The sequence below is a fragment of the Orycteropus afer genome, unplaced genomic scaffold (assembly GCF_000298275.1).
Source record: "Orycteropus afer afer isolate SDZICR_OR568_19922 unplaced genomic scaffold, OryAfe1.0 scaffold00652, whole genome shotgun sequence".
Lineage (NCBI taxonomy): Eukaryota > Metazoa > Chordata > Mammalia > Tubulidentata > Orycteropodidae > Orycteropus > Orycteropus afer.
Window position 1 is genome coordinate 945,650 of NW_006922239.1, and position 25,818 is coordinate 971,467.

At 38.4% G+C, this 25,818-nt stretch overlaps 1 protein-coding gene across 1 annotated transcript in view; it reads left to right on the forward strand.

Annotated features, from left to right (window-relative positions):
• The window catches only part of HPGDS (hematopoietic prostaglandin D synthase), a 51,101-nt gene extending 30,288 nt beyond the window's left edge, over window positions 1–20,813 (forward strand). The window contains exons 4-5 of the mRNA XM_007956720.1: window positions 16,984–17,082; window positions 20,649–20,813. Coding sequence (XP_007954911.1) covers window positions 16,984–17,082; window positions 20,649–20,813 — 264 coding nt within the window. The remainder of the gene's footprint in view (window positions 1–16,983; window positions 17,083–20,648) is intronic.
• Window positions 20,814–25,818: the final 5,005 nt, after the last annotated feature.

A 25,818-nucleotide genomic window follows, 5' to 3' on the forward strand; every position in this document is an offset into this window, starting at 1 on the left:
TTTTTTTTTTTTTTCCTTAATTCTTTTTACTTTTATTACTGATTCTTCCCATGCCATCCAATAGCCTGCCAGGGTAACTTTCCTCAAGGTCAATGACATCAGATGATCTATTATTTTCAATATTTTCTTGGAGATATCTGGCCTGGAGTTTTCCATTTTCCTTTGTAGAACTCTCTCTGTCTTCTGCATATCTGTCATCACCAGATTTCCCTTCACTCTCATCCCAGAACTTCCCTTTGTCTTTCTCTTGAGTTGGAGTCCTGTTTCCTGGATGCTTTCCTCTTTCTTTGTTTACTCCCTTGTTTATTTGGAGCTTATCCCTCCAGTACTCCAGAGGTTAAAATGAAGGTTTGATGTCAGGGGAAATGATGATCACAGATGGTATAATCATCCCTACTCTTGTGAATCACACTGCAACTGGTTTGTTTGCTCTAGACATCTAATGCATCCTGAGATATAGTTTCTTTTGAGTACTTCCTGTTGAATCTCTTTTCTTTGGAATAGGCACAAATGTGGATCTCTTCCAATTGGTTGGCCAGGAAGTTGTCTTTCAAATTTCTTGACATAAACAAATGAGCACCTCTAATTCTGCATCTATTTGTTAAAACATATTAACAGCCATTCCATCAATTCCTGGAGCATTGTTTTTTTTGCCAATACCTTCAGTGCAGCATAGACTTCTTCCTTCAATACCATTGGTTCTTGGTCATATGTTCCCTCCTGAAATGGCTGAACATCAACTAATTCTTTTCTGTAGAGTGACTCTATGTGTTCCTTCCATCTTCTTTTGCCTTTTTTGTTCAATATTTTGTCATTAGATTCCTATTGCAACTTGAGGCTTAAATTTTTTTCTCCAGTTCTTTCAGCTTGAGAAATGGGGAGTACATTCTTCCCCTTTGATTTTCCATCTCCAGGTCTTTGCACATTTCATTATAATACTTTTCTTTGTCTTTTAGAGCTGCCCTTTGAAATCTTCTGTTCAGAACTTCTGTTTCATCATTTTGTCCATTCACTTTAGCTATTTTCCAATCAAGAGCAAGTTTCAGAGTGTCTTCTGACATCTGTTTTGGTCTTTTCTTCCTTTTCTGTGTTTTTAATGACCTTGTGCTTAATTCATGTGTGATGTTCTTGATGTCATCCCACAACTCATCTGTCTTCAGTCATTGGTATTCAATGCATCAAATCTATCCTTAGGAGGGTCTTTAAATTCAAGTGGGATATACTCAAGGTTGGATTTTGGCTCTAGTGGACTTGTTTTACTTTTTTTCAGCTTCAACTTAAATTTGCATATTGAGTAATTGCTTGTCTGATCCACAGTTGGCCCTAGGCCTTGTTCTGAGTGATGATATTGAGCTTCTCCATTGCCTCTTTCCACATTTGTAGTCTATTTGATTACTGTGTGTCCCGTCTGGAAAGGTCCATGTAGATAGTTGCCATTTATGTTGTTGGAAAAAAAGGTATTTCCAATGAATAAATCATGAATAAATCACTGGTCATGCAAAATTCTATCATTTTGTATCATTTCTATCACCAAGACCATGTTTTCCAATTACTGATGCTTCTTTCTTGTTTTCAACTTTGACTTCCAATCACCAGTAATTACCAATACATTCTGGTTGCACATTTGGTCAATTTCAGACTGTAGAATTTGGTTAAAGTCTTCAATTTCTTCATCTTTGGCTTTAGTGGTTGGTATGTCAATTTGAATAACAGTTATATTAATTGATCTTCCTTGTAGGCCTATGGATATTATCCTATCAGTATTGTACTTCAGAATAGATCTTGAAATACTCTTTTTGACAATAAATGTGACAGCATTCCTCTTTAATTGATCATTGCCAGCATAGTAGACCATATGATTGTCTGATTCAAAATGGCCAATACCAGTCCCTTTCAGCTCACTAATGCCTAGGTAATTGACCTTTATGTGTTCCGTTGCATTTTTAACAACTTCTATTTCATTTTGACACCTTCCAATTTTTCTAGGTTCATAGTCTAAACAGTCTACATTCCAATTATTAATGGATGTTGGCAGCTGTTCCTTCCCATTTTGAGTTGTGCCACATCAGCAAATGAAGGTCCAGAAAGCTTTACTCCATCCATGTCATTAAGGTAGACTCTACTTTGAGGAGGCAGCTCTTCTCCAGTCATATTTTGAGTGCCTTCTATCCCGAGGGCCCTATCTTAGCTGGCACTATAATAGACAGTGCTTCCCTGCTATGTATAACATTTTCAGTGGCCAACGTATTTTTTTTCCCCATAAGTGGATCTGGCCACATCCTTCTTCCTGGTCTGTGCTAGTCTGGGAGCTCTGCTATGGGTGGACCTACTGGTATTTGAAATACCAGTGGCATAGTTTCCAGCATCACAGCAGCATGCAAGCCACCACTGTACAACAAACTGATAGAGGAGTGGTGGTTCTAGGAAATTCTCTTTAATTATTTCACTGATGATTTCCTCCCTTTTCTTGTTCCCTTATACCGAAATTTCTCCTATTCAGATGCTGGATCTTTTCTGTATTTCCCATCTCTTTGCCTTTTGGTATTATGTTAAAGAAGAATTCTTCAAGTTTTTTCATAAATCTTTCTCTTGAGTAATAAATCCCTGATTAAAAAAAAAAAAAAAAAAACTCAAACTCACTGCCATCATGTGGTTTCCAACTCATAGCAACCCCTCCTTGGCTTTCCGAGGCGGTATCTCTATAGAAGTAGATTGCCCAATCTTCCTTCCCAGCAATGGCTGGTGGGTTTGAACCACCAGCTTTCTGATTAGAAGGCAAATGTTTTAGGCACTACACCACCAGAGCTCCCCAAGTTCCTGATAGTGTTCCCCCCCCTCGGGTGTTTTTAATTTAAGGGATCCTTGTACATTAGCATTGTGTTTCCTTTCTTAAAATATTCTTTCATACGCCAGTAATGTGATATTATCTCCCTGCTTCTTATATATTTGTTTGAAGTTGCTTTTTTCCCTTTGTTTTGGATTCTGTCTTTCCTCAGGGATCAGATAATTCTTTATAATTGATAAAGAGTACAGAAATTAAAAAGCTTATTCTAAGTATGTGGATGGATGGGCTTTGTTGATTTGGAGCAACACGAGGCCATTTTGAGGGTATCTCCTCTTGCCCTGGACCAAGTCCCTAAAGAAGAGTCCCAGTCTCCTGTCCAGAGACAAAGGTCTGGCTGCTAATGTTCTGGAAGACAAGAGGAAAGAGCGGGCTGAGAGTCTCAGAATTTAGCATTCAATATGCACATGTTCATTTGATCCCCCTATTTTTAATACCATATGTGAGACAACCCCCAGTCTAAACCATCTGTTTTATACTCTCTCTTGCCTTTTGCAGGGAGTCTCTGGATGGTACAAATGGTTAAGTGCTTGACCACCAACCATAAGGCTGGCAATTAGAACTTACCCAGGGACATCTTGGAAGGCAGGCCTGGCAATCATTTTCCAAAAAGCCACAGTCTGGAAAACCCTATGGAGCCATTTTACTTTGCACAAACAAGGCCACCATGAGTTCAGGAATCCATTGAAAATATTCTTCTGCTAAGAAGGTGGAAGAGGCAATTATCTAGCTGCATGAAATGGAGAAATCTCAAGTTATATCTACTTCCTTTAACAGCTTTTCAGTAATCCTCCTGTTTACCCTACTCCACCCCCATCTCCTTAGTCCTCATGCCAGAAGTTCATATCCTCCCATTTCCTGAGTTTTTGAGGAATTTATGTTGTGCATATATGTGGTTCTTGGCCTTCACTTTGCGAGAGCCATTCACTCATCTTGCCAGCTTCAAATTTTGTTTGCTTTTGTTTCCTCACCTGTTTTCCAACCTTCTTATGGTTCCATCTTTTTAAAAACATTCTTTACTGTACTTTTGAGATAAAAATAAATTTTTGTCAGTGTTACATCCATATCTTTATCCAAAATTCTCAATAGACCTCCTGTATTATTCTTGTTATTCTCCATTACAGCACCCAAGACATTTATTCTTTATTACAGCACTTACCACAACTCATATTTGTTTTAAAATGTATTTACTTGTTTATTGTCTGTCTCCTCCTGAATCACAAAGGCAGGAATCATGTCTATGTAATTCACCGGTGCACACTTCTTAGCATGCCTTTTACATTCATGAAACTCATTGCCATTGAGTTGACTCATGGAAACCCTATAGAACAAAGTAGAACTGCCCCACAGGGTTCCCAAGGCTCTTACTCTTTACTAAAACAGACTGCTTCATCTTTCCACAGAGCAACTGGTGGTTTTGAACTAGGAACCTTTTGATTAGCAGCTGAATTCTTTAATCATTGCACAACTAGAGCTCGGCCTTTTGCATGTTGATGTTGTTATTGTTAGGCCCCATGGAATCAGCTCTGTCTCATAGTCACCCTATTTACAATGGAACAAAACACTACCCAGTTGTGCACCATCCTCACAACCCCTGCTGTACTTGAACCCATGGTTGTAGCCACTGTGTCAATCCATCTCCTTGAGGGTATTCCCCTTTTTGTCTGACCTCCACTTTACCAAGCATGATATCATTCTCCAGGGAATGGTCCCTTCTGACAACATCACCAAAGAAGGTGAGACGAAGTCTAGCCATTCTAACTTCCAAGGAGCATGCCAGCTGCACTTCTTTCAGGACAGATTTGTTAGTTCTTCTGGCAGTCCATGCTACATCTAATATTCTTTGCCAACACTACAACTCAAAAGCATCAACTCTTCTCACACTTCCTTATTCATTGTCCAACTTTTGCATGCATATAAGCCAATAGAATACATGACTTAGGTTAGGTGAACCTTAGACTTAAAAGTGATATCTTTGCTCTTCAACTCTTTAAAGAAGTCTTTTGGACCTAGTGCAATATGTTGTCTGATTTCTTGATTGCTGCTTCCATTGGAGTTGATTGTGGATCCAAGTAATATGAAATCTTTGACAAGTTCAGTCTTTTCTCCATTTATCATGATGCTGATAATTGGTTCAGTTGTATGGATTTGGTTTTCTTTATGTTGACATGTAATCCATACTGCAGGTTATAGTCTTTAATCTTCATTAGTCATCTTCACTAGTCATCTTCACTAGTCATCTTCACTTTCAGCAAGGAAGATTGTGTCATCAGCATACCACAGGCTGTTAATGAGTCTTCCTCCAATCCTGATGCCATGTTCTTTCTCATACAGTCAGCTTCTCAGATTATTTGCTCAGCATACAGATTGAATAAGTATGGTGAAAGGATACTACTCTGACACACACACACTTCTTGATTTTAAACCATGCAGTATCCCCTTGTTTTGTTTGAACAACAGACTCCTGGTCTTCGTACAGGTTCCTCATGAGCACAATTAAGTGTTCCCATTCTTCCCAATGTTATCGATAATTTGTTATGATCCACACTGTCAAATGCTTTTGCATAGTTAATAAAACACAAGTAAACATCTTTCCGGTATTCTTTGCTTTGAGCCAAGATCCATCTGATATCAGCAATGATATCCCATGTTCCACATTGTCTTGGAATTCAGCTTGCATTTCTGGAAGTTCTCTGTCCATACACTGCTCAACTATTTTAAAATTATCTTCAGCAAAATTTCACTTGCATGTGATATTGATGATATTGTTCAATAATTTCCGCATTCTGTTGGATCACCTTTCTTTGGAATGGGTACAAATGTAGATCTCTTCCAGTCAGTTGGCCAAGTAGCTGTCTTACAAATTACTTGGCATAGATGAGTAAGTGCCTCCAGGACTGCATCTGTTTGTTGAAACATCTCAATGGGTATTGTTTCAATTCCTGGAGTCTTATTTTCCACCAATTCCTTCAGTGCATCTTCTACTTCTTTCAGTACCATTGGTTCATAATCATATTCTATCTCCTGAAATAGATGAACATTGACAAATTCCTTTAGGTACAGTGACCTGTGTATTCCTGCCATCTTCTTTTGATTTGTTTTGCATCATTCAATATTTTGCCCATAGAATTGTTCAGTATTGCAACTCAAGGCTTGATTTTTTATTTTTAAGTACTTTCAGCTTGAGAAATGCTGAGCATGTCCTTCCCTTTTGGTTTACTTTGCACATTTCCTTACAATAATTGACTTTGTCTTCTCAAGGTGCTCTTTGAAATCAATTTAGCTCTTTTATCTTGTCATCTCTTCCATTTGCTTCAGCTACTCTCCATTCAAAAGCAAGTTTCAGAGTCTCTTCTGACTTCCATTTTGGTCTTTTCTTCTTTACCTGTGTTTTTAATGATCTTTTGCTTTCTCCATGCATGACACTCTTGATATCAGCCCACAGTTCATCTGATTTTTGGTCGTTAGTGTTCAATGTGTCAAATCTATTCTTCAGACGGTCTCTACATTCAGGTGGCATATAATCAAGGTCAAATTTTGGCTTTTGTGAACTTTTGTTAATCTTCTTCAGCTTCAATTTGAAGTTGTATATGAGTCTGTCAATTTATCTTACTGTGGTAGCTTCCACGCTGGTGTGAGGCTGGAATCTATGCCACCAGCATTTCTAATACCAGCAGGGGGTCACTAATTTGGTTACCAAGTGCCACTCTAACAGAAATACCACAAATGGGATGGCTTTAACAAACAATAGTTTATTCTTTTACAGTTTGGAGGCTTTAAGTCTAAGTTCAAAGTGCCAGGCTCTAGGGGCTGGGTGAAAGCCCCTCTACCTTAGGCTTCAGCTTTGCCTCCTGCTGGCTGCTGAGGATGACAAACCCAAGGTTGACAAGTAAAAAGGCACAGTCCCAATGTTACCAAACAACACAGCAGGCCACTAATTAAAGTCTGTTGAAAGTTCCAAAGTCAGCAGAGCATGGCAGGCTGCTGAACAATGACTTGGCTACATACAGGGTTCAAGTGTGCCATAAACTTGAAACCATTCCCAAAGCTCCTCCTTATATATGGGAAGATCACATCCCTAAAGCAGCTACTCATCTGCTTGTGGTAGATTCTACCATGGAGTTGTTTGCCAGTCTTATCATGGGGAATAACTACCACCAGCTGCCCAGTCACTAAACCAGACCCGGCCAAGTTGACACACAACCTTAACTACCACAGTCACCCATGGTGAACAGGTTTCACTGGAGCTTTCAGACTAAGACAGATTGGGAAGAAGGAAGGAGCCATCCACTTCTCAAAGAATTGGCCAGTGAAAAACCTTATGAATAGCAGTGGAACACTGTCTGATATATTACTGAAAAACTCTATGAATAGCCCTGAAACATTGTCTGATATAGTGCCAGAAGATGAGCCCCTCAGGCCAGAAGGCATTCAAAATACAGCTAGGGAGGAGCTGCCTCCTTAAAGTAGAGTCAATCTTAACATGCATGGAATAAAGCTTTTGGGACCATCATTTGCTGATGCAGCCTGACTCAAAATGGGAAGAAACAGCTGCAAACATCCATTCTTAATCAGAAAGTGGAATGTATGAAGTATGAATGTAGGAAAATTGCAAGTTGTCAAAAATGAATGGGATGCATGAAGATGGATATATTAGCCAGCTAAAATGGACTGTTTTGGCCATCTTGAATCAGACAATCACAAGATCCACTATGCCAGGAATGGCTAATTGAAGAGGAATGACATCACATTCATCATCACAAAGAATGTTTCAAGATGTATCCTGAAGTACAATGCTGTCAGTGATAGGATAATATTCATAAACCTGCAAGGAAGACTGGTTAATACTACTATTATTCAAATTTATGCACCAATCAGTAAAGCCAAAGTTGAGGAAACTGAAGATTTTTACTAACTTCTGCAGTGTGAAGTTGACCAAACATGCAATCAAGATGTATTGATCACTACTGGTGATTGGAATGTGAAAGTTGTAAACAAGGAAGAATCACTGGTAGCTGGATAATATGGCCTAGGTGATAGAAATGATGCTGGAGATCACATGATAGAATTTTGCAAGACCAATGACTTATTCATGGCAAATACCTTTTTTCAACAACATAAATGGCTGCTATACACGTGGACCTTGCCAGATGTAATATCTTACCAGACGTAATACACAGGAATCAGATTGACTACGTTTGTAGAAAGAGGTGATGGGGAAGCTCAATATCAGCAGTCAATATAAGGCCAGGAGCAGGCCTTTTACATAGTAGGCGCTAAATTCTCTTTGAGTGGGTGATAAGAAAAGCTAAATTTACCATAGTCATCATGTCAGGTGCTGTATTAGACTCTTTACATATATTCCTCACAACCTTCCCATGAGATAAGTACTTTTCATTGTCATGCTTACTTTGGAGATGAAGAAACACAGAGGTTATGGAATTGTCCATTCTTTTCAAGTAAGTTGACAGAACTATGATCTGAGCCCGGCAGCCTATCTTCAGGACCCATAGCCTCATCACCTAACTTAAACAAACCAAACCAAACTCAGTGTCATCAAGTCAGATCCGACTCATTAATGACCCCTCCTTGGGTTTCCGAGGCAGTATCAACACAGAAGTAGATCACCCAACCTTCCTTCCAAGAAGTGGCTGGTGGGTTTGAACCGCTAGCCTTCTGGTCACCAGTCAAATGCCTTAGGCACTATGCCACCAGAGCTCCTATCACCTAACATACTATCTCTTAAGTGAGTGACTAGTGCCCACAGCATCCCTTTAGGAAGAAACTTGCTATGGTCATCTTCTAGATGAGGAAATTGAGGTTCATGTAGTAGTGCAAGTAACTTGCTGAATGTTGTTTAGCTGGTGAGTGGTGGGCCAGAGAATTGAATTGCAGTCTCTCTGACTCAGATCTCATGTTTTAAACAAAACAATGTGTGTAGTGCCAGAAGTTGCTCAACACAACTCTGTACAGGAATATTTATGTTACAGCTTAAGGCCAATTCTCAAAAGCCACAGCAAAAAACAAATGGCCGTCTTACCAATTTACTTTGAGCATATATATTTTAAAGACTTTATTTATTTTGTCATAAAAGTATTTATATACACTGACTCCTTGATATAAATGTGAGGCTTATCAGGGATAGAGATACACATCCATATATGCGCAAAACCAGGTCAAAGTCTTTAAATGAAAGCTTAGCTTTGATGACAGAAGTATAACAAGATTTTTGCCATGAATATATTTGAGCTCTGGAGTTAGACTGTCATGCTTGAATCCTCATTCTCTTCTTACCAGCTCTCATTTAATTCTTTATAGTTCAAGACTTTCATCTAAAAATGGAGATGTAACAGAATCTACTTTGCAGTACATTGGGAGGATTAAATGGTAGCATATGTACTTATGGCTAGACTGTTCAATAAATGCTATTGTTTTGTTGGGTGCTGTGGAGTCAGTTCTGACCAACATGTACAACAAAATGTAACATGGCATATCCGTATAAAGGTAGAGACAAATAGATAACACAATTTTCAATCTAGGAAAACTGTCTAAAGCTTTTTGTTCCATTTGCCAAAGACCTCACTGAGTAGCAGCCTGCCAGATGATCAAGTTTGCATTTTCTCTATTTCCTTATCTTTTGTGGCTGAAACTCCGTAACAAAGGCTATTTCTCAGAGGAAAATATTCTCTGAACTTTTATAATAGGAGTAAACACACCATCTTTGTATTAGAGTATCATTGTTTTTACATGTCACTTACCTCAAAAAACAGTTGCATAGTTTATGAATGAATCACTTGGGGGTGCACATGTTACAGAAATATTGGTTAGAGCCACAGACTACCCGCATAACAAGCAGGATACTATGAAAAATGCATAGTTCTTTTGTCATCAGCGCAGGTTCTTTCTGTAGTGGCTTGTACTGCTGCCACCTTGTGGTCAAATAAAATGTTAATACCTAATTCAAAAGCAGATCATTAAGAGACAGTGGATGGATAGCAAAAATACTCCTATGGTCATAAAAGCTTTAAGTCTATCACATACATATTAATTATAGATGTTTCAGTATCTGTTTCTGAAAAATTCCATTTCCAATTAAAAACAATTAAACAAATGAAAAATATGCTTCTGAACATTGGTTGCCCTGACAATCCTTGAACTTACACCTAGCATGTTGTGTTGTTGTTGTTATGTGCCGTGGAGTCAGACCTGACTCATAGTGACCCCCTCCTTGGGTTTCCAAGGCAGTATCGCTATGGAAGTAGATTGCTCCATCTTCCTTCTGAGGAGTGGCTGGTGGGTTTGAACCGCCAGACTTCTGGTTAGCAGTCAAGCGCTTTAGGCACTAGACTACAAGAGCTCCCACAACTAGCATACTTTGGTTATTCTGTTTATCTGTGTTTTCATCTGAAATATGGTGTGGAGATGGAGAAGGAGAAGGATTGAGGGGCTTCTAATGACTTAGTTCCAATACTAAATGATTTTGGTAGTGTAGGTTATAAAATAATGCTTTGGAGAAAAGTAATCTATACATTCAATGCAATCCCAATCCAGATCCCATCAGCATTCTTTAAGGATATGGAAAAACCAATCACTAATTTTATATGGAAAGGAAAAAGACCTTGAATAAGCAAAGCACTATTGAAGAAGAAGAACAAAGTAGGAGATCTCACATTCCCAGATCTCAAAACCTACTATACAGTCACAGTAGTCAAATCAGCCTGGTATCGGTGCAGTGACAAACACATAGGTCAGTGGAACAGATCTGAGATCCCAGAAGTAGATCCATCGACCTATGGTCAGCTCATTTTTGACAAAGGGCTTTAATGGGGAAGAGGTGGTCTCTTTAACAAACGGTGCTGGTAAAACTGGATATCCATTTGCAGAAAAATGAAACAAGATCCATACTTCACACCTTACACAAAAACTAACTCCAGATGGATCAAAGACTTAAATGTGAAACGTAAAACAATAAAGTTCCTCAAGGGAAAAATAGGCACAAATTTAGGGGCCCTAATTTATGACATAAATAGACTGTCAAGTATAACCCAAAATGCACAAACAGCTGAAGATAAACTAGATGAATGGGACTTTCTCAAAATTAAAGTTTTATGTACTTCAAGAGACTTCTCCAAAAGAGTAAAAAGAGAACCTACAGATTGGGAAAAATATCCAGCAATGACATATCTGACGGGACTTATCTCTAGAATGTATAGAAAACTCCAGTACCTTAACAACAAAAAGACAAATAATCCAATTTAAAAATGGGCAGAAGATATGAATAGACATTTCACCAAAGAGGATATTCAGGTTGCCAGCAAATACATGAAGAAATGCTCACGATTATTAGCCATCAGAGAGATGCAAATCAAAACAACAATGAGATACTATCTCACCCCAGCACTAATGGCAAACTTCAACAAAACAGAAAGCAACAAATGCTGGCAAGGATGTGGAGAGATTGGGACTCTCATACACTGCTGGTGGGAGTATAAAATGATACAACCACTGTGGAAAGCAGTATGGCGACTCCTTAATAAATTGGAATTAGAAATATGAGCAATCCCATTACTACGTATATATCCTAAAGAAGTGAGAACAAGGACAAGAACAGATATATGCACACCCATGTTCATAGCAGTACTTTTTACAATAGCAAAAAGATGGAAACAACCTAGGTGCCCATCAACAGAAGAGTGGATAACCAAACTATGGTACATACACACAATGGAATATTATGCAACACTAAAGAATAATGTAGAATCTAAAAAACACCACATAACATGCAGGAACTTGAAGGACATTATGCTGAGTGAAATAAGTCAATCACAGAAGGACAAATATAGTATTAGTTCATTATTGTAAAAAGTCAAGGAAAGGTTTATATATGGAAGGAAACTTTCTTTGTTGATTACTGGGGAGGGGAGGGGAGAGGAAGGATCACTGCGGAAAAAAAAAATACACTGACCCATATCACTTTAGTTTTGTGTATTTCACTGTGCATAAATTATATTTCAATAAAATGTAGTTTTTTTTAAAAAAATATAATAATGCTTTGGAGAGACACACAAATGTCTCCAGACCCTCAGTAAATCATTCCTTATAATGTTCTAGCATCAGGGTGAGAAAAGTCCTTGTCTTATAATTCTCTGAAAGGGAAGTTTGGAAATTTCTGAGTCTACCAGGTAAAGAATAATTGTCTAGGATTTATCAGGAAATGTATTTTTAAAGTATACATATGGAAAAAATAAGAAAATTCATTTTCTTTATATTATGTGGTGAATTTTCTTTCTAATTAATGTTTGTTGCTGTTAGTGCCTTTGAGTTGGCTCTGACTGATGGCGACCCATGTACAACTGATCTAAACTCTGCTGAGGTCCGTGCCATCTTCATGATCATTGGCGTGTTTCAATATGTCGTTGTGGACATCTTTCAGCCTACAGGGAACAATATTCTGTTGTGATCTGTTTGGTTTTCCTTGGCTGTTTTTCAGTAGATTGCCAGGCCTTTTTTCCTAGTCTGTCTTAGTGTGGAAGCTTCCTCAAAACCTATACACAATAAGTGACCCTGCTGGTATTTGAAATACTGGTGGCATAGCTTCTAGCATTAACAACAATATGAAAACCACCATAATATGACAAACTGACAGATGGGTATAGAAAATTAAATTAAATAACAATAACTACTCTATTTACTAACTGTCATTTCATTAAACTGAGATGATTCACCTAATGTGTAAAAAGAACCTGTTCTAAAGGAAAAGTCATAGCCCTGGTATTATGAAATTTTTATCTGGCACTGCATATACACAGCATTGGTGTACCTGAAGCTGTGGACATTTACATTAGACCAAGTACAGAATTACTCGGGAGTTCTTGGAAAGCTTTTCAGCAGTCACACCCTATTCTGCTCAGCTCACTCCTGTTCTAGCTGCCCTACAGCAGACCCAAGTTGGTCATTATCATTCTGACTGATGCTGAGCTGACCTCAGTTGTGGTCCTGGTCCTAGTGTCCCTCAACTCACAAGTTCTATGAGGGCTACAAGGACTCACAAAAACACTTTATTTAAAACTTTGAACATGTCAATCATAGAGCATCTCATCTACAAAGGTGGTATAAAATGGGACAGAACATAAAGTCAAAATAACAACAAACTTTCTAACATCCAGTTTGTAAAATCTGGCAAATACATGTAAATATGTAACCATGCTTTTGCAAACTGTGCCTACAAGTATAAGGCATTATATGAATATACATTTTCCAAGGCTGTAAATCTTTATGGAAGCAGACTGCCTGATCTTTCTTCCATGGAGTGGCTGGTGGGTTCAAACCACCAACTTTTTGGTTAGCAGCCAAATGTCTTACCTAGCAGCCACTATACCACCAGAGCTCCTTATGTTATAATCATTGTTGTTGTTGTTGTTGTTGTTATGTGTCGTCGAGTTGGACCCGACTCATAGCGACCCTTTCTTGGGTTTCCGAGGCAGTATCACTATGGAAGTAGATTGCCCCATCTTCCTTCTGAGGAGTGGCTGGTGGGTTTGAACTGCCAGCATTCTGGTTAGCAGTCAAGTGCCTTAAGCACTACGCTACCAGAGCTCCCTGTTATAATCATGTTGTTGTTGTTGTTATGTGCCGTTGAGTCAAACCCGACTCATAGCGACCCCTCCTTGGGTTTCCAAGGCAGTATCACTACGGAAGTAGGATTGCCCAACCTTCCTTCCGAGGAGTGGCTGGTGGGTTTGAACCGCCAGCCGTCTGGTTAGCAGGCAAGCAGGAAGTAAATCAGCAAATTGGTGAGGTAATTATTCATTATTTGACTTACTTTAATAAAAGCTAGATTTTCTTATAGGTCACTTGTGAACATTAGTAAGTGATATGCACATATTTTATAATATTTTTAAATTTGGCTTAAATTTTATGAGATACAAAACTAGCCAAAATTTTCATATAGAAACAAACACTTCTTATTGAGAAAGAAGTCTTCAAAGCTTCAAGGAAAAATTGTCCATGAGGACAATTAAAAAAAAATGATATAGCTATTAATTTTTCTTTTCTGTTAACAATATTAATTATTTTTTTTTTTTTGCAGTATCAGTTTAAGTAATATATCACAAGGGACATCTGAATTAAGGATTCTGTAGATGATATTCAAAACAAATCTCACACCAAGGCACAGTGGAGAGCATCTGTCTCTGTAGGTTACAGAAAGATCTGTAACAACGAAGGACAGAGTGATCCAGTATTGATTATAGCCATTCAGTGCAGGGGTGAAATGAAGAAATGCAAAACTGGACAAATCCAGCCTTCCAAAATAAAATTATTTTCCTCCAGTTATATTACTTAACGTTAGGGGGCTAGTCTAAGAAAAGAAGCCCTGGTGGAGCAAATGGTGAAGTGTTCAGCTGCTAAAGGTGGTGGTTTGAACCCAGCCAGGGGCTTTGTGGGAGAAAGATCTGTTAATCTGCTCCTGTAAAGATACAGCCAAGAAAACCCTATGGGGCAGTTCTAGTCTGTCATATGGGGTCATATGGGGTCACTATAAGTCATAATTGACTCAACAACTTTACAACAAAAACAACAGGCTAAGAAAAGAGATTTCAGGTTCCTGTTCTTTTCACCGTGAGGGCAAGACAGGGAGAATGGGGAGCAGAAGCAGGTTTGCATCTTTCAGCCCTCCAGTACAGGGAACATGCCTAGTGTCAAGGAGCTGAATTCCAAGAAAGTGAGAAGTGGTTGTAGTGAACCAAGAGAGACTGATTCTCATTGAACATCCTGCTAGACTGTGTAGGGCAGAATGGGGAGACAAACAAGGTGCCCCTCCATCTTGGATGTCCTTTTTGTGAAAGCAAAAGCTGAGGTTCCTAGTTGCCGTGTGAGCAGCTTTCGAGTTAAACCTCCTGCGTGGCTTTAGGTGTTAGACAACCTTCCCACTGAGTCTTCTTTGGCAAATCTCAGACTTCTGTGAACCTCACCATCTGTGTTTGGTTTGTTTGCTGGTGTCTCTTTGATTTTGACTGCCAGCTGCATGTCCTTCTCTTCTGCAATTATGGGGCTTATTAGGGAAGTAACAGGTTAAAATTCAGGATCAGAGACGACTCAGGATATAGTTCTTTCATGAGGACCATCTTTTCTCAGCAGTACTTGCAGGCATGCCTCTTTCTGGCCCTCAGCCTCTTGGTTCTGTGGACCCTTGGCCTTTGTCCTTCTCTGCCACGTGTAACATATAACAAAGCTCTTTTAGTTCTGCTGGTAAGTGCTCTGAGGCACCCTATTCTACCAGTAAGCCTGAAGTGTCATTCTGCCTGAAGGCACTCGGCTTTCTAGATTAGTGGATCAGCAAGCCTGTTGTTGTTGTTGTTGTTGTTGTTTGCCGTGGAGTTGGCCCCGACTCATAGTGACCCCTCCTTGGGTTTCAGAGGCAGTATCACTACGGAAGTAGGATTGCCCAACCTTCCTTCCGAGTTCCATGGATAAATGACTAGAGGCGCCCTGCTCCACTAGCAAGCCTCCTGCCTAAAGGCACTCAGCTTTCTCAGTCTAAGGGCTAGAAGCCCCTGTGCTGTCTCCAGCAGTTTCCCTGCTGCTGCTTCTCACCATCTCGCCATTTTAGCAAAGTGCTACAGGTCTGTCTCCTGGGTCAAGGAGGTTCAGCACAAGGATCTTGGGTAAAAGGACACACTCTACTCCTGTCTCTTCGTTGTAGATGGTAGTGAGATTCACCACTTTCCACCTCTGGGATGGCTCATTTTAAGCCTACTGGGATAGCAAAACTGACCAATTCCCACACTAGAGTTTCATATACCTTATGTGCATGATCCCACCCCCACAAGCATGTCATGCACCTTATTACATTATTAATAAGCTATCTAATTCCGTGGGTGGGCCAGAGCACCTCCCATTTACATAGTCCCATCCAGTCATCTGGTGGGAGTCACAAAGATCACGTCTTCATGGGTCAGACTAAGCAATTCACTGCACTGCAGGTCACCCCCGGGATCTTCTAGCCACTGGCCCTTTCATGCTTGAAGGATTAACTTCCTCCTCCCACTCATTTTACTAGTCCAAAACAATCATCAACAATTAGTTCTTCAGGGTGAGTTTACTCAGGTACCAGCCATTCAGGTCTTCAGCATGTGTCCATGTGATCTGATCAGAGTCTCTAAAAGTCATCTTGGCTTCACCTTTTCTGGCCTCTGATAAAATTAACAGAGAGAAGATTATTCCCTTGCTCTGGGCCTGAGGTCAGCATAGCAACCTTAGGTTTGGCCACTGTACTCCAGTCAGCAGTGCCTCCCCCTTAGTCTACTCTTTTAGTTACAGCTTTTAAAACTACAGTTTTCACAGTTACAGTTAACCTTGTTAACAATCAACACTCACAACTGAATCATACAATCCTATCAGCATTTTCCACGTCTTCTCTTCCCAAGACCCATCAGAAAAAGAGGAAACTATTTAGTAAGGATCCTCCTTTGTCTCCCATCTTGAGCCTAAGCACACTCGTGAGAGCATGTAAGCCAGCCACTTCATGCCTTTGTATCCCCCCATTTCAGATAACCAATTTCTAAATTGCCCATCCCTATCAAACTAGTACTCTGAAGAGACACGCATGTTCTTTTCTCTGAAGAATCTTCTGCTCTGGTTGAAACTCTGAGCATCTGCATTCATAAACAAAGTCCAGTCCACAGCAAGCCATCAAATAGCAATTTACACCAGCTTACAGTGTCAAACATCTTTCCATTTGGTTGGGTCACCTCATCCCTCGCCATCCAAGTTAAGTCAATGGGTACTAGCCATGAGCTTGGGAATCCACATACCTCCCTGCCATTCACAGCCTTTCCTTCTCTTTCTCATCCCTAGCCCCAAGGTCTAAGTCAATGGACACCACCCATAGGCTCAGGCATGCACACAATTCCCTGTACTTCAGACTAGAAAAGTCTGACATTTTTTATTTAGTGAAGATATTGTTTCATTTTAAGAATTGAGTGGATATTTTTAGTTTAAGATTTAAAGATATCTCAGGGCAAAGACTATCCCAGGGCAATTGTTTCAGGGTTTCATCTAGCTTCAATGTCTCCAGAAAGTCTGGATTCCATGAGAATCTCCTATTATTCTTAAAGGGTATGTTTTTCTCCTTATTCTAGGATAAGATGTTTAATGAGCTGCTCACACATGATGCACCTAATCTTCTGCAAGACTTGGACATATATTTAGGAGAAAAAGAGTGGTTTGTTGGTAACTCTGTGAGTATTTCTACAATTAAAAAAATATGAGCAAATGTTTTAAATAAAGGATAACAAAAACTTTTAGAAAATTATTGGGGAAAAATAGGATAATAAACAGAGGGAACTGCCAACAAAGAAACAAAAAGTGATAATGCTGGTGTGAAATTCAAATTGAACAAAAACAAGAGTTAGAGAAGAAATAGCTGACTGTGGGAATGTTGAAACTGCAGCCACTCTAGGGTTTCTAGATATACAGCAGAACTTAGTGAAGGCAAACCTAACAACATAAATGAGGAAAGTGGTTGTGACTGAAAAAAAAAAAAAGGAAAAAATGATGATACCCCAGAGAATGGCTCAGAGGCAGCAGCACTTGCAAAAACTTCACATTAAAGGAACAGAGAACTTCCATAACACTGAAGAGCAAAGGATAAAATGCTGGGTGAATTTAACCTCAGAAAGAGTATGACAATTCACTATAGAGAAGGGCAATTACTGTTCAAACTACTCTTGATAAGATTTAAAAAGGAACCATCATTGAAATTCTCAGTGTTTCTAGTATTACTTTACCGTGTACCAAACAAATTTTAAGGAACTCTGGTGGCACAGTGGTTAAAGCATTTGGCTGTGAACTGAAAGGTCATCAGTTTGAACCCACCAGCCGCTCTGAGGGAGAAAGATGAGGCAGTCTGCCTGTGTAAATACTTATAACCTTGGAAACCTTAACAGGCAGATCTACTCTGTCCTATAGGGTTGCTATGAGTGGGAATTCACTTGATGGCAGTGGGTTTTATGCAAGTATTAGCTTTGCTAGTTCTTCACCTCATCTTCTGCAAGATTTAGACAATATTTATGAGAAAAAGAATGGCTTGTTGGTAACTCCGTATTTCTACATTTTAAAAAATATGAGCAAATGTTTTTTAATAAAAGGATAACCAAAACTTATACAAAATTATTGGGAAAAAAATGTTACCCATAGGAAGGTATTCATAGTTTAGAAAGCTGATGTAACTGTTCTTCCTTGTAGGCATACGGATATTATACTATCACTGACAATGTTGTACTTCAGGATAGATCTTGAAATTATCTTTTTGATAAGGAATGTGACACCATTTCTCTTTAATGTCATTCCTGGCATAGATGGCTATATGACTGTCTGAAACAAAATGGCCAATACACGTTGATTTTAGCACATTAATGCCTAGAATATTGATCTTCAAGTGTATCATTTTTGATAACTTCCAATTTTCTTAGATTTACATTTCATACATTCCACATTCTGAATATTAGTAAGTGTTTTGCCTCCTTTTTAATCAAGACACCTCAGCAAGTGAAGGTCCTGAAAGTTTTACACCATCCATGTTACTATACTCTGAGGAGGCAACTCTTACCCAGTCGTTCACCGAGTATCTTCCAACCTGAAGGACTCACCCTTGAGCACTGTGTCAATGTTCTGCTGCTATTCCTAAGGCTTTCACTGGCCACTTTTTTAGAAGTACACTGCCAGGTCCTCCTTCTTTATCTGCTTTGTCTAGAAGCTCCACAGAAAGATGTCCACCATGGGTGAGTCCTGCTGGTATTTGAAATACTGGTGGCTTGGCTTCCAGTATCATATAAGCCATCACAGTTCAGCAAACTGACAGACAAGTGGTAGTAACTTTTTTTTTTTTTTGAATAAAGAAAAAAACATGTCACGTCTCTGTATTGAATCGATGACCAACCCAGTAGTACTGAGCATTCCTAACACCCAGATTCTGGTCTTCTAAAAAGTAAAAGAAACCAGAGCTCCTTGGAAAAATATTCTCTCTCATCAGTCTTTTTTTTTTCATCATAGCACCTATCAGCTTACAGATTTGTCTTTCCCTGTCTTCCCCCTTCTAAAATAAAAGTTGCATGAGAAGGACCTTGCATCACATCTTAATCTTCAATGAATGCTTAGAACCTAGAACTGTACATGGCATACAGTAAGGGCTAAAAAAATATTTGTGACTGAACTCTGAATCCTGTAACCAACAGCCTCTGTTGCTGACAGATTTTAGGAAGCAAGTTCATGAAATAACAGCAGTAAGCTTTATTAAGCTCCATACAAAAAGAAAACCAATAGTCTACTTTTAAATTTCTTCTAGGTTTTATAAATATAAAATATAAATATTTATATTCATCTGGAATCAAATAACATATAAATTAGTTTCTAGTCACAAAGGAAAAAAACACACAACTGCACAAGGAGGGTGGTGGGATCACAGTCTAAACCAGTGGTCAATCTTGGCATCCCACTAATAATGTTTGAACTGCCAGCCTTCTGGTTAGCAGTCAATTGCCTTAAGCACTATGCCACCAGAGCTCTTAATAATGGTCAAGCAGCCATATATTATGTCTCTTAATATGACACAAAGGAGCTCTGGTAGCATAGTGCCTAAGGCATTTGACTGCTAATCAGAAGGCTGGCGGTTCAAACCCACCAGCCACTCCTTGGAAGGAAGATGGGACAATGTACTTCCGTAGTGATACCGTCTTGGAAACCCACGGAGGGGTCACTATGAGTCGAATCCGACTTGATGGCAGTGAGTAATGTGATACAATATAATGTAACTTAGCCTAAAGTCCTTAACTTGAATCTATCAATCTTTGGATAAAACTTCCACTCTGTTCCCATATAAAGTAGCAAGGTAAACAAGATGAGTAATCACACAAATCCTAAAGATAGGACATTCTGCAGCACAAGAGCAGGGATTAAGAGAATTAAAGGACAAATGTCCAGATGAAATGCATGGTCCTGGACTGGATCCTTCTTTGCCCTGGAAAGGACATTTTTGGAACAGATGGAAAAGTAAGGATTATTAGATAAAATGAAACTATATTTCTAGAGATGTGGAAATTAGAGGTTACAAAAGAATATAGAGAGTAAAGTCTCACTTCATTTAAAAAAAAAAAAAGCTTATCTGGCCCTTTGTCACCCTTCAGGTCCGGAACTGAACTCACTCCTGTGGCTTAACTCTTAGCCAAACAATACCCAGGCTTACCAGCTGAACACCTACACCAGGCAGATGCACTCCTTAGAACAATCAAGCACGGAGATCAAGAGGGCAGCATTTGCACAGGGATAAAGGGGGGGAGGCAGGAATGCATAGATAAGGACGCAGGGAAAGGGTAACCACAGGGACGAAATAGGATTCGAGCTGTTACATTGCCAGGAATACAATCAGTGTCACAAAACAAAATGTGTACGAACTGCTGAATGTAAAATGAATCCAATTTGTAAAATTTCACCCAAATCACAATAAAAAGTTTACAAAAGCATCTCTCTCTAAATACATACATATTACAATACATACACACACAGAAAAATATACATTGAGATGTTAACAGCAATAAACTGGGTTATGGGAGTGTGATGTTACAGGTGTTTTTTCCATTTTTTTATAATACACAAATTCTGCTGTTGTAGTAAAAGACTGTTTTGAATTAAAAGTAAACTATTTTACAGATTAAGAAAAGTTTAATTTTGGAATGCTGACAAAGTTGTGCTTTTTATATTCAAATGAAAAGTTGTTCTTTTTCTCCACACCCCCCCCCCCTTTAACTAGGTAACTTGGGCAGATTTCTATTGGGATATTTGCAGTACTACGCTTTTGGTTTTTAAACCTGACTTGCTGGACATCCATCCCAGGCTAGTGACTTTACAAAACAAAGTCCAAGCCATTCCTGCCATCGCTGACTGGATACAACGGAGGCCCCAAACCAAACTCTAGGTGATGCATGCCACCTTCAACTTCCTCGTTCTTCACAGCATTATTACTCCAACCACGTAAGACAGCTACACTAGCCTGCCAGATAATCCACACACTTTCCCCACGGGTTCTTTCAGCACTTTCACTTTTGCCATAATCTGCTTAAAAACAAACAAAAAAGAGCATTTAGTTTCATCTTTTTTCAGAATAGCTTCACATGATTTATGAAAGAGAATACAAAGCACACAGGCCTCACTCTGCACTGGTTCTAACATGTATGAATTTTAGTTACCAGTTCCCCCATAGTATGGTTCAGATTTCAATTACCACAGTAATTACTGCAATTGCATAAAGTACTAATTTTGCTGCTATCTCTTTAGTCCACAAATCACTATGTGAGTATCAGATACATACTATCACCAGTGACTAATCATGGCACTTCTGTCAGTCTGTCAGTGATTGGTCACTGAACAACTGTCACTCATGCACTGACAGTAAATCATGTAGTTGTGTTGCCTCACTGCTTCCCAATGATAAACCCATTAAATACTTACAGAAATGGATAATAGAGAGGGAACTGCCAACAAAGATGAAAATGCAACAAAGAAACAAAAAGTGATAATGCTGGTGCGAAATTCAAATTGAACAAAAACAGGAGTTAGAGAATAGCAGCTCTGGTAGCATAGTGGCTAAAGCACTTGACTGCTAACCAGAAGGCTGGAGGTTCAAATCCACCAGCCACTCCTCGGAAGGAAGGTTGGGCAATCCTACTTCCGTAGTGATACTGCCTCGGAAACCCAAGGAGGAGTTGCTATGAGTCAGGGCCGACTCGACGGCACATAACGAGAATAGCTGACTGTGGGAATGTTGAAACTGCAGCCACTCAAGGGCTTTTAGATATACAGCAGAACTCAGTGAAGGCAAACTTACCAACATAAATGCGGAAAGTGGTTGTGACAAAAAAAAAAAATGAAGATACCTGAGAGAATGTCTCTGAGGCGGCGGCAGTACTTGCAAAAACTTCACATTAAAGGAACAGAGAACTCCTACAAGACGGAAGAGCAAAGGATAAAATGCTGGAAGAATTTAATCTCTGAAAGAGTATGATAATTCACTAAAGCATACAGTTAAGTTATATAGAGAAGGGCACTTACTGTTCAAGCTACTCTTGATAAGATTTAAAGAGGAACCATCACTGAAATTCTCAGTGTTTCTAGTATTATTTTACAGTGTACCACACAAATATTAAGGAACTCCGGTGGCACAGTGGTTAAAGCATTCGGCTGTGAACCAAAGGTCATCAATTTGAACCCACCAACCGCTCTGTGGGAGAGAGATGAGGCAGTCTGCCTGTATATAAATCCTTACAACCTTGGAAACCCTAAGGGGCTGATCTACTCTGTCCTATAGGGTTGCTGTGAGTGGGAATTCACTTGATAGCAGTGGGTTTTATGGAAATATTAGCTTTGCTAGCTCTTCATTTACTTAAGACATTTATAACCAACAGTAAGAAAGTTTATAATGCTTTGACAAGTTTTTAAAGGTCACAGAAGAATCATAAATATTCCCATATTTAGTAAGACTGCTTTGTACAATTTGAGTGCAGTCATAGTTATGGTTCTATATTACCATGGAAATCAAGAATGGGCTGGATAAACAAGCCATTTAAATAGAAATCTTCCAAATAAATAAATATTCAGATGAGCCCCTCCTCTCTTGGCCCCATATTTTAGACCATATATGACTGGAACATAAAATTTTTGTTAAATTTATATGTTAATTTTCGATTGTCTAATCTCAGTACATCATGTCATTTTGGAGATAGCCTTCTACTTGTAAAGCAGTGCTGAGCTGAAAGCCAAGATGAGGGGTGTGGTAGAGGAGGAAGGAAAGGAAAAAAGAAAATGCCAGCTAAGTATGACCTTGCAGAAGGTGCTCCTGTCAATGTTTTATGAAATGGAAAAAAACGTTAAATAGTTTTTACAAATTACTAAGGATTATACATAAAATCAAAGTGTGTTTCCTAAGTACTCTGTTTGTTTGGATTAAATCATCTTGCCTTAAGTGGTCGTTAATACTGGTTATAAGTGAATCTCATTGAAAAGTATTCTTACCACATCATCAAGGTAGTCAAAAGAAAAAAATAAGCTTTCACAAAAAAATTCAAATAATGAAGGTAGTAATTTTTCCTATTATACATGCCCACTTCCCTCTACATACTTATATTCTGACAAGCTTTAATGAAAAGAAAAATTACTAAAAATGAACTACAATGCTTATCCAAAATTATGAAAAATTCAAAGTAATCAGGTCCACTTATTTACATAAACCATTATTAGAATGTAAATGCAACATGCGTCATAGGAAATATTTCATTTCAATCACCACACTGATATAACCTTTAAATCATCATTTTGCACTGAAGGAGAACACCTTCCATTATCCTAGCCTGTACCCAAATTAAATGTCTCCTTGCTTAGGCAGAAAGAGAGAGGAATGCAAAAGAAAGAGAATGATAATTGGAGTGGAAATTTAATTGTATATCACATTTATAATAAAAAACGAACCATATTGGGAAGAGTTAAAATACCCAATATGGATGGGTTAAATGTCGTGCTTAAGATCACACACACAGTCTTCTGATACTCCAATTTCTCTGTGATACATCACGATATACTAAGTGCCTGAAACAACAGCCTAGTTAGGGTCTGAGTATAATTATCTGCTGGCATAAGGCTGCAGGTTTATGGAGTCAGAAAGTTATTAAAACATGTAAAAATATTGCTTCGGTTAGTTAAGCTATTACTCTGAGAACTATGGCTTTATTTGCTGTTTTTACTGATGACTTTATTGAAATCAGCTCAATGAAGGGACTAATGAAAATAAATCCTAAGTAATGAATCCCAGTTTACTTAGAAACAGACAATATTGAGCAAATAATCTGATCTCATTTGTGCTCAATTGTATTTTTTAAAGGTGAAGGGAGAGAGGCTGGAAACTATTAGAGAGTGTGTGTGTGTAAGGGGGGAGAAAAACTTATGATCACAAAATTTTTACTAAGCCCAAGACATATTAAGTATTATAGGGAGAGCTCAACTACATTTCGTTAGAGATAAAAACATGGATTGAACAGCAACAAAAGAAACAGCCTGTCACTGAAGATACATTAAAACAGAATAGCTATGAGAAACTCAGTCTGAAATTTTAAAGTATTCCCAGTAATTTGAGTAATTTGGGTACTGTGATATAGGAGGAAGTAGCAGTAACATCTGCAGGTCCTTCTAGTTCTACTGCACTAAAACACATTCAGTATACACCCACTCCTCATTTATAAGCATGATTAGGTTACAAAGTGTAGGTCATTATGTGAAAAATGGAATTGTGTGAAAATGGAGGGTGACAACATCAGATCACAACACAGAAGATGACTGCATCATTACGTAAGTGCCAAGCCACTGACAATCATGGCTCAACCAAGTTGACATAATCTTAACTATCACAGCCAGTGTTACTCTTGCCTAGCACTGTGGCATTTGTTATTCACCAACATAGGTCGTTAATGCTCAAAACAGTTTTTTTTTTTTAAATTTTGCAAAATGTAAAATGTTAGACAACAAGAAGATAGCTGATCAGTGAGGAGTAAGTTTATTCAATATACTCAAGAATTACTTTAAGAACTCCTTTTGCCTCCTAAGTCCAATGGAAAGAGACTTTGAAAGGGATGATCTCCAGTAACTAACAAAACTTTGATTTATAAATAAGTTTATTTATAATGATATTTACATAATAAAAACAAAACACATGAAACTCACAAGTTATACAAAGAAACTGATGTATAATAAAAAACAGCAATATAGACTGACAGGCAAAAATTTAAAGAAAGACTTAATAAGGAGTTAAATATCAAATAGACAACGTTACTTCTAAATTTCACTTTGTCACCCACACTGAATTGGAATTGAACAATGGCTCTCTCTTCAGGAGGTCCTGTATTGGAAATTCTGGAAACTGGAAATTATATTTTGATAAGGGTTTAAGGTTAATGACCTATTTCCATGCAGTACCTAATGCTGTCTTAATATGAAGTCACATACAGTCTACTTCAAAATGAAATTGCTTTAATCTGTTCTGCCAAACTAGAAAAATGTCACCAACATCCATGCTGACGCATGAATATGTGACAGGAAAAAGCTATTAGTTAGAGAGAACTGGAGCAGAAGTGACTGGGCAACAGTTTTAATAGAAGCAAAAGCCAGGAGAGAGAAATCAATGAAAACATGCACAATAATAGAATAGGCAGACTACTAAGCACAATAAGTGCAGATGGAAAATGAACAGAAGGAATTAAACCATGGAGCAAGATAAGGGCTTTTTTAGTTAACTACTCACTGGAAAACAACTTAGTGCCTAGCCAAACAAATTTATTTTAACAGAAGTATTTGAAAGGACCTGGGGGATGTTAGTATATGGATTGCCACCTTTAAATTCAGATTGAGTTCTTGTTGACAGTGGTGAACATCTGCTTCAAATAGCAATAAAACTAAAGCGATATAATCTATACAGCCGCCTTATTTAAACTCACATAATCAAAAAGAACTTCAAATGAGACAAGCAAAAACAAGACATAAGCATTGTCAAATAAGGCACATGTAAAATCTACACACATTATCCAGTGAAAGACAATATATATATATATTTGGAGGTAGAAATAATTACAAAAATACTGACATTTCTAAAGCATTAGCGTATTTGTTACAAACAATCACCAACTAATCCCCATTCAGAAAACTGCTTTGTAAAATGATTATTCAACATCTTAAGGACTACACATTTGTGGCTTTTTTTGAAATCTCATGTGTGAGCATCTGAAGAATTCAGTTAGTGGCAAAAAAGTTGTCCATATTATGAGAAATGCAATATGGAAATTATAAAAAGTTATAAATGTTCACAACCCCATGGTCATCATATTGTAAATGTCCTTGAGTGCACCAAGTTGATATTTCCTCATTGTTAGGAATTCACAATT